Source organism: Dipodomys ordii, unplaced genomic scaffold, assembly GCF_000151885.1.
Source record: "Dipodomys ordii isolate 6190 unplaced genomic scaffold, Dord_2.0 Scaffold25, whole genome shotgun sequence".
In the NCBI taxonomy this organism is placed as follows: Eukaryota; Metazoa; Chordata; class Mammalia; order Rodentia; family Heteromyidae; genus Dipodomys; species Dipodomys ordii.
Genome location: NW_012267241.1, coordinates 12,226,614 through 12,236,993, shown reverse-complemented (window position 1 = coordinate 12,236,993; position 10,380 = coordinate 12,226,614). Strand labels below are relative to the sequence as shown.

Genomic DNA, 10,380 nt, shown 5'->3' with positions numbered 1-10,380 from the left:
GGAAAGCAAAGGTCAAATTAAAAAAAACACACACACGCAAAATTTGCTTTTCATTCATAGAGACTCTTCTAAAGAATACTGTATTGGCTATTTTTCCACTTTACTTTAGAATACAGTGTTTTAGCCAGGATGGGATATTAAATTTTTAATTCATAGTTTTGTATTTGTATAATATAAAAAAGGATTCTTAGTGAATTCCTTTTCAGAATATACAAACAAAAATTTGAATTAAATTTTTTTATTGTGAAAATACTGTACAGAGGGGTTACAATTACATGGGCAAGATAATGAGTACATTTCTTATCAAGCATTGTAGCCTCCTCCTTTGTTTCCCTTTCCCATTCCTTCCCATCCTCCCCCTGTCCCCCCACCCAATCATCCCCCCACCAAAGTTGTAAAGTTCATTTTAACACATTTATAAGATTATTTCTTTGAATCAAATTTTTTAATTTTGCTCATCAAATCCTAGTTTAACAAAGAAGTTAATGATATCTTATCAGTGAATTAGATACAATTTTAACAAATGTGTGTCCTGTGTGTCCTCCCCTTTCTTTTCTACAAACAGGGCTGTAAATCATGACCTCTTTCTCTAGTGAAAGGCACTATATAATTTTCTGAGTGCCACAGTGATCTTCTAATATTTTCTATGTAATGTAGGTTTCATGACTTTGAGACTGAAAAAAATAAAATAATCAGAGAATGTCTTCAAAATTTCAAGGTTTTAACTTGCTTGACTTGTTTAGAATAAAATAATACTTCTAAATAGTCACATCTAGCATTGGACCTAATACAGAGTGGATAATTAATACATGGTTCATTAATAAAACAACCCAACACTAAACAGAAGACTGATTACTTTTGCAATGTACTCATTCATCTTTAGGGAACAGATTTATTGTCACCTAATGAAGGTAAGCTATCACTTCATGGAAACAAAAAGGTCAGTGTTCATAGCCAAAAATAACTTTAGATCTGCACTTAAAAAAATTATAAGGTAGTTTTTACAGGATGGCACACCATATTCAAAACTGTAAAAAGTAAAACATTTGCATACAACTCCTAAAAAATTAATGTCAGACTAAACCACCAAAATAAGGCAGATTCTGAATCCCCTTGAAAGTATGAATGTATGTCAAAATGAAAAGACATCAGAAAGTGGACAGCCCTACATTAAAATGAGAAAAAAATCATGTTTCCTGAGTAAGACTCAGAAACAACACTAATTCTCCCCACCACTAAACACTTCAGCACTGGTAGGTTAATTATGTCCCTGTGCCCTGCTACCTTGTTAACTGTAAACAACAATGTTAACACGGTCATTTTATCTTCTTACATTTCACCAAATTAAAAAAAAAAGTACATTAGCTATAGGGACACAAAATGAATGGACAACATAGTTAAGTACAAATGTTTGTACTTTTCGGAAGGCTTGATTTTTCTTTTTACTATTTTGAGTACCACAAATAAAATGGCAGAGAATATTTTGGAAATATTTCTAAGAAATAAATATGGAAAATTCTGTCAGGTATATTACAGAGAAACTATTTCCTTCAAGTATATGATTCTCAGTTATTTTATGATTTCATTTATGGTCATTTGTGTTACTAAAATTGGTATAGAAAATGGTCCTGGAAAATTAAATCTACAACCTGAGATACATAGCCGTATTTCCATTTAAGGTGAACAACTCAGAGGCAAATTTTATTCAAACATTTCTCAGATGGAGGCATCTTATCATTCTCCATTATTTTCAAAGATTTATTTTATAGACTATATAAGATTTTAAGTTTGTGAAAATATTTTATGATTTTTAAAAAAATCCTTATAACTGGTCATCTTCAAAGTTAAGAACACTGTTTTGAATTTTTAATGGAAAGGTTTGTTCAATCTTAAGGTAAATCTACTTGCTATTAGGTAGTCAGACCTGCTTCCCCAAGTATCCCATTATCAGTGCATCTAGATAATTGATCATGTATTGTAAGGTAACTGTAGAGGGCCTGGGGTGAGTCTCCAGCACCATGCGCACACGCACACGCACATATACATATACACACAGGCACACACACACACACACAAAAGATAATTCTATGACATTATACTGTAAGTGAAAAAAAATATAGTTTGTATGAAACTGGCTGACATTATAAGGGTCATTTTTAAAGGTGAAACTGTGCAAGTCTGATAAGTAAAATTTGTTTTTAATCTATGAGGCATTTATCTTCATAAAAATAGAACATTTAACGTCTTATCCAATAGTATAATTCATCTGTATAAGTACTACTTAGGCTCTCTATAGCTTCTTCTTAAAAAAAACTAATTTAAAAAATGAATATATTTTGTTTTGGCTCTTCTGACCTGGAAATAATAAAAGTGCTGTTCACTATGAAATTAAAAAAAAAAACTGTATAAACATACAAGCGTGGGAGCGTTTTTGAGGCACAGAATCCCTGACACACCAGAGGTCATAACAGACATTAACATAAAGAGGTCCTTTATATCATGTCACATCACAACATTTAAGATTTTCTTGGTAATACCATGCAATATGCATAAACAACGTGGTTGTGATTCAGCTAAATCTGGTAAGCTTGCAAGCAAGGAAAAAAATAGGTAATCCTGGCAGGAAAAATAGCTGCTTGAGTCTTTTCTTCTTTCCCTTTAAAGCCATCAAAAAGCTAAGCCTTCTTCCACGCAAAAGGCTGGAGGTCTAAAGCTGAAAACTAGTATAACAGTTTACTGTATTCACTGTCAATTACTGACAGTTCCTTCATTTTTACACAAGGGTTAAACTTTGTTTAGTGACATAAATTTACAGTAATTTTCCCCATGCAAATAAAAAAATGTATTATAAAAGACCAACGGAAGCATAACCAATTACATGCAAAACTGCAACACAGCTTATTGTTCAACAATTATTTAAACACATTGATTTATATCACATATGTACAAAATATGTTTAAATGGAAATAAAAGCATTCTCTTAAATTATAGATCCGAGTATAAAAAATTTCTTTTTGTATAAGGAGCTCTCTTAACTTCCAATCTTCAGCACCGGCTTCCGGTTCTGCAGTGTTGGCCGTGTCGTGGAGTGTACCACGACAGGGCAGGTGGAAGAGGGGGACTTTACACAGTGCCAACACTGTGAGCCCCAGGACTGCTGGCTCTTCTCATGGTCCGGGCACTGACCTCCACTGAGAGTACACTCCAAGTACATGATCCAGCATTGTGGTGCATCGTGCCATGAGAGCTACTTCTTCGTCTTTTTTTTTTTAATAGTCCTCAATTGGAGCTAACTCTGGTGTGAGGTTTACAGATATATTTGTATACAACCTATCAACCAGTATTCTTGGCGTATATAATAAATTGTTCAACCCATCGATGTACTGACGCTCTTTAGAGTACCTTAGTAATTTATACCTAAGTGTTAGAAGAAAACACAAAAAAGTAACAGAAACATGTTAAAAAAAAACTTAATGCTGAATATGATCTAAGTTCTCTAACAATTAAAACATGTGACGTCCTTTACAATTTCAGGTCCTCATGAGCATTTTCTTTATATCTCTGAACTATGATTCTAAATTAGCATTTTACTACTCAGAAATGCCATTTGAAAAAAGTAATTTTCCTTGCTTGCTTATTGATTTATTCATTTACTTATTTATTTAATGCTGTCTTGGGGCTTGAACTCAGGGCATAGGTGCTGTCCCTGAGCTTTTTTTTCCTCAAGGCTAGAACTGTACCACCTGAGCCAAAGCTCTACTTCTGGTCTTTTGTCAGGTGATTGGAGGTAAGACTCTCTCAGACTTTCCTACTCTGGCTGGCTTAAACTGCAATCTTCAGATCTGTCTCTTGAGTAGCCAATATTACAGGTATAAACCACCAGGACCTAGCTTAATTTTGCATGTTTATAACTTAGACATTCTTAAAAAAATAAGATGTTTTGTGTCAAGGAAGCATTTTAAAGACTAGTTAATTGGATTCATTAGTATAGCATTGTGTGTGTGTGTGTGTGTGTGTGTGTGTGTGTGTGTGTGTATGTATATACGTCTGCATGTGTCTGTGTGAGACTGAGTATATAAAAACGTCTTCAAAACAACACAAAAATGCCTTCCTTCTATAAACAATGTTCTCTCTCATAGATTTTGGGGAGGGGGATACAGGTATTTTTTAAACTATTATATATCAAAGAGTTTCATATCCTTGTTATGTGAGGACATTAAACTTACCGTCCTAAAAACTGTACTTCCCCTCGATGGTGATGAGGAATGGACTTGTACTTTCCTAAGTCCCCCTCTGGTCTGGTGACGTTATATCCAGCATAATGAACTCTACAACACAAATACAGAATGGATTACATGAGGTCAACTTCAAACTTCAAAATGTACATGCTGCCAATGATTTTAGGTGTTCTTCATGAAAGAAAAGATGAAATAGCATTAGGAACCTCAAAAATTTTCTGTCCCAAAGAATCCTTTCCTGGAGTTGGCAAATATAATTTAACTCACAGAAATGAAATATACACATCCTATTAGTAAGCAATTCTGAATCTAAACATACCTGTTCCAAAGGTCATCATCTTCTCCTCCCCATCCCCAGAAAGCATTAGGAAATCCATTGATCTTTCTAAACTGTTCCACAGTCAGTCCACTTACACCACCAAAAAACTCTTTATAAGGAAGACTGAAAAAGAAAGCAGGACACAGTATTCTAAAAATGAAATCCTAACAGTCTGCCACACAAGATCAAACTTTTGGTCTCTTATGAGCTTGGCAAAATACACCCATGTTCTCAAAAAAAAAAAAAAAAACACTGGACTGATCAAATATTGTTCTGGAAAATGTGAACGGAGAAATAAAACATTTTCATATCTATAGTGCAATAAGTGCTACAATTAATTTGCTAGAGTAATAACATTATTTAAAAGTAACTGGATTTATTAATGCATAAATATAAACTAGAAAACTAGTATTTTACTTCAAAATGACTAGCTGGATTATATTCAAAAAATACTAATGGATATTTACAAATATATTTACATACTGATATCTGGAGAGATTAACTATATTTTTAATTTATATTTTATTTTCCCTACTTTTCCCTAATTTATATCCCAAGTAATTGGTCAAATAATGCGGTATTTCTGAGCTGTATTTTTAATAATCTACATTATTAGTTCAGATATGGATTGGCTTTCTGATGTTAAAGTAATTCCCCAGACCTGCAGTACCCAATCAACTCCAGTGGTTGTGAAAGTACTTCTTAGGAATGGCAATGCTTAAGAAGTCAGGTGAGTATGCAGCACCACAGAGGAAAAAGGATCATGGACAGCAACCAAAATTAAGACAAGAGCAATCTGCCTGGCTCTAGAGCAAGTCTGTCAGAAAATAAGCAAGGAAGGATTTAAGGTTTTGTGAAGGACTTAACTCACTCAGTGTGAAGAAAAGCACTACTTTCCAATGGACATGAATGGTTTAGCCATTAGAAATTGTTATCTTCAAGTATAAAAATTAATTTAGAGCCAGGCACAGGTTGCTCACGCCTGTAATCCTAGCTACTCAGAAGGCTGTGCTCTGAGGATTGAAGTTCAAAGCCAGCCTGGGCAGGAAAGTCCGTGAGACTCTTCTCTCCAATAAACCACCAGAAAACCGGGAAGTAGCACTATGGTTCAAGTGGTAGAGTGCTAACCTTGGGCTGAAGAGCTGAGGGACAGTGCCCAGGCCCAGAGTTCAAGCCCACAACCGACCAAAAAACAACTTAATTTAGAATTCTTAATTTACATGACTTTTTTGTATTCTTTGATGAAAGCCATTTAACACTGGGTCTAACTTGATTTCACTAATCTGACCAAAATTAAGTTTCCAGAAGTTCTAAAACACAATTCCAGGTTTCTATGTCCCAAGAAATCCCAATGGCCTCCACTAAAGCAACCCCAGACTCAGAAGTTCAGATGAGGAGTAACACGACAAAACCTTTCTAATGATGGTGATGAAAAAAGCCAAAAACAAACTAAAACCCCAAATAATCTTCTAATGCCAATTCATCTGCTCTTGCCATTGAGGATTTGTGCTTCTGTCTGCTCTGCAGATCAGATGCTACCAAAACTGTGATTTAAGTCCATAAAAATTGTGATCTCTTTCCCAGATTAGACTTGTACTCTTGGTCAGCTTCCGTTATTCTCACAACTATGCAGCCATTTACATTTTAAGATGTCTTCATGCAATGTCAAGGAAAACAGTAAGATTTGTTTCTTATAATTATAGAGAAGACCAAGAATGCACAGTTTAAGAAGACATACTTCAGAAGAAGGTCTTTCATGACCCCAAACTATCTCTAAGGTAGTAAGAAATAGAAAGAGCCAATATAGGTTACACAGCTACCAAGTGGGCATATTATTGTTCCAGGCATAGCCATATAGACAGGCAATAGTGTTACAACGAAAAAGAAACCAAACTTCACAAGTACAAGAGACTAGATAAGTTCCACCAAATTTTAAATATATATGTGAGGGGGGAGAGAGGGTGGGAGATGGAAAGGGATGGGAAGGGGAAACAAAGAGGAGGCAACAATGCTCCCTAAGAAATGTACTCATTATCTTGCCCATGTAATTGTAACCCGTGTGTGTGTGTGTGTGTGTGTGTGTGTGTCTGTGTGTGTCTGTGTGTCTGTGTGTTTGCAGAAACTAGATTCCTCTCTATCACACCACACCCAAACCTCTTTGTAATACAAAATGCCCAGATAGATGACCAGGCACTCCATGTCCTAGCTCCCAATGAGGATAGACTGGAGCTAAAAATGGTACTCTTTAGGATCCTGAGCTGTTTTAGCATTAGGCACATAGTGCTGTTCCAAAGCCAAAAAAGCTCCAACTGTACATCATATGGTATCAGAAATAGTGAGCACCACTTACATATACATGTATTTATCCAGCTTAGCTGCAAAGTGACGTGGCATCTCTCCACATCCATAATAGTTTCGGTCATTTTCAGGGAGATGATCCACATCATGGAAGATCACACAGTCCCAGACACTGTCTTTCATGGCCTCTTTGAAGCCCACGTTGAAGAGCATTGCACGATTGAAAGGTTGTGTGCCCGTCTTCACAGAGCAAATATAGAAAGAGAAATAGAAATGTACTTAGGTTTTGCCATCTGATGGATTCCAATTTGTTGAATCATTAAATAACAATCATACCTCAATCAAACAGACAAGTCAGGATTTTCAAATACAGGCAGGCATGACAATCATAGAGGAAACATTCTGAAAAATGTGCCATTAGATAATTTATTCAATACATGACTATTACAGAGTGTACATGCACAGACTAAGACAGCTAGGATAACAGTAGGCAAGATAACTTTATGGGGATGCCATTGTGTGGTACATAATACTGTACTACTTGATCATCACATACTGTTGTATTTTAATAATGGAGAACTAGTTAAGTAGGCTACTAGTTCCATGTTATAATCATATAAAATGGAATTTGTATTTCTGCTTTATTTCAAATATACCAACTCATATATTATAACCAGAAAAAAATGTAAAATAAAAAATACTACCTTTAAAATGACATTAAAAATAATGTTTGGTTTTTAGTAATGCTTTCTGTACAGCATCAGATTTAAAAATAGAGGGCTGGGGAAGTAGCTCAATGATTAAGCATTTGCCTAACATGCATGAGGCCCTGGATTCCATCCCTAACACCAACAAAGGAAATAAAAAATGATGCAGGAAAATAAAAATGACACGTAGATCATGACCCTTCTCTTGTATAACAAAGCCAAATAAGTCTAACTTTCTATTATTAATGTTTATAATAGGCATCAAGAACACTTTAAAGACAACTGGAACTTAACAAAGCATGCATATTTTATATTATAACCATTTTCCTTTAGTAGGGAAACTGCACAGGCAACCACTCCTATGTTTATTGTTTGTTCTTCCTTCCTTCCTTCCTTTCTTCCTCCCTTCCTTCCTTCCTTCCCCTCCCTTCCCTTCCTCCCCCCCCTCTCTCTCTTTCCTTTGCTTACATTATGCTACTAAGACTTACTATTGTGTCTTTATCAGGAGCACTTTTACTAATTACACAAAACCCAACTCCCTGCATTGCAAACATTTTCCTTCCTTTATAGTAAAGAATATTAAAGAGCACAGGCAATTTAAAAAAAACTTTTATTCCACTTCTAAAGAAAATCACAAAGCATTTACCAATGTCTTAGCAACATTTCTCAAAATCATTTCCTATATACACATATAAGACAGGAAGGAATGAGACTGGAAAAGATGTAGTATTACTACAGTACTGCCTAAGGAGTGAGGTCTTGCACTTTATCTGAAGTCACAGAAATCACTTTATTGCTTATAGCCTCTTCTTCACCAGTGAAATAGAATAAAATGAAAGGGAGATCAATTCTAACATTATTACTGGTATCTCAAAATCACCTTTGACTTTCCTTTAAGGTCTTAAAATGTTTTAAATAAATGTGGACATAATATTTAAATGTTAATAAAAAGAATAAGAAGTTCTAACAATGAAAACTCTAGCATGTAATTTTTAAAGATTACAATAAAACTATATTGGGAGACTAGTGTTAGGCAGTGGGTATGGTGGTTTACCTCCTCAACCTCCATGACACAAAGCCAGACAGTTCCCAAGGTTAACAAAAGCAAGAAACAGAACTTCTATTGTGCTAAAGTATGGAGATAAGTGCTGGAATGGCTAGAAGAGCTGCAAGAAGATGGGCTTTAACAGTTGAGTGAACTGATTTTGTTGTCTTTATCAAACCAAGATTAGCCCTAGTTTTCTATGTATATATTATTTTGTTAGAAAGGACCAGTCAATAAGGTCTGAGCAATTAGTAACTGATGGAATCATTGAAACTAAATCATCCATCAGCTCCTCCCAAGCTCACTTCCCTGTGCCCTCAGTTTTGTCTGGTAGTCTGGACTGGCTGCTACCAAAATGGACTTCTACTTCATGCCCTATGATCATCCATGCCTTTTATTTGCTTTACTTGCTTTGCTGAGTAACCTCCTTCAGGAGCTTCCTAAGTAAGGGCCAAGAGGAAATGTGCACTCTCTCTGTTCTTACGGTTTGATTTACAAGATTTTTTTTCTTTCATTTCAATTTTTGAGTTTGGAGAAGAGGTAAACCCCTGCACAACCCTTCATATTTAACTAGAATAGTTCAGCTTTTCATCAGTTGTTGAGCATTTCTCCTGGGCACCAATCCAGAAGAAGAATTACTCCTCTATTTCATAAGTGAAGATATTATTAGCTCAAAACCACACACTATCAAATGTATGCCCCTGAATTAGTATTGACAAAGACTGAGATTCCTCGACTTAAGAGGCTTGAAAATTAAAATATAGATTTTTTTTTTGCAAAGAGGTTTTCATCATATTCACAAAATAATTCAATGGTGCTGATGACTTTAACATAACAGAAAGTTATCATTATCTCCCAGGACATTATGGACAATTGATTGAAGCTTCAAAGAGTGAAACTAACTGTTGGCAGTAATGATCTTGAAATCTAGTATCATGATTGTTATGAAAGCAGCTTTTTGTTTTACTTATTACCAGATAAAATAGGTCCATTTTCATAGTTTATGTGCTGCATTAAAAAAATACACTGGCTTGAGCTGGGTGCAGTGTCTCACACCTATAATCCTAGTTACTCAGAAGGCTGAGATCTGAGGATCACGGTTCAAAGTCAACCCAGGCAGGAAAGTCTGTGAAACTCTTATCTCCAATAAACCACCAGAAAACTGGAAGTGGCACTGTGGCTCAAGTGGTAGAATGCTCACCTTGAGCTGAAGAGCTGAGGGACAGTTCCCAGGCCCAGAGTTCTAGCCCCAAGACCAAAAAAAAAAAAAAAAAAAATTACACTGGCTTAATTTAATCATTATATTTACAGGGAAAAAACTTAAAGAATTCTTTATATACCTATAAGTATTTTAGATGAGTGGTATTTCCACAATAAAAAAGCAGATACAAAAATCTGAGAATCTTTTTTCTTTAAAGAGACAGATGCAGAATAAATCACTAAGGAAGAAAAAACTATAAAGACCTTAGGAATAAACATTTGAATAGTCTGCTACCAAATATAATAATAGAATAATGCAATCTGGGTATATAGTCTACAACAGAAAGTCAATATTCTTTTACCAAGAAAGATGGCTTTCACAATGAAAAACTGAAAACAGGACAGCAAATGTTCACTGTGTGCCACTTGGAAAAAAAATGTGGCTCTGATTCAGGTTCCCTGCAATGCCTAATAATGTTGATCAAATATTAATTTTCAGGGTTAACTAGCACCCACACCCTAGTACAAAGAAGTCCTCAACCAAGAATCATACATATCTGGATACCATAAACA

The 10,380-nt window shown here is 35.2% G+C and overlaps 1 protein-coding gene across 1 annotated transcript in view; it reads right to left on the bottom strand.

Moving 5' to 3' along the window:
• Positions 1 to 387: 387 nt before the first annotated feature.
• B4galt6 (UDP-Gal:betaGlcNAc beta 1,4- galactosyltransferase, polypeptide 6) overlaps positions 388 to 10,380 on the bottom strand; it is a 72,943-nt gene continuing 62,950 nt past the window's right edge. Inside the window, exons 5-8 of the mRNA XM_013014955.1 lie at positions 6,908 to 7,095; positions 4,558 to 4,680; positions 4,227 to 4,328; positions 388 to 3,417 (exon numbers count right to left, since the gene is read on the bottom strand). Coding sequence (XP_012870409.1) covers positions 3,270 to 3,417; positions 4,227 to 4,328; positions 4,558 to 4,680; positions 6,908 to 7,095 — 561 coding nt within the window. The 3' untranslated portion in view covers positions 388 to 3,269. The remainder of the gene's footprint in view (positions 3,418 to 4,226; positions 4,329 to 4,557; positions 4,681 to 6,907; positions 7,096 to 10,380) is intronic.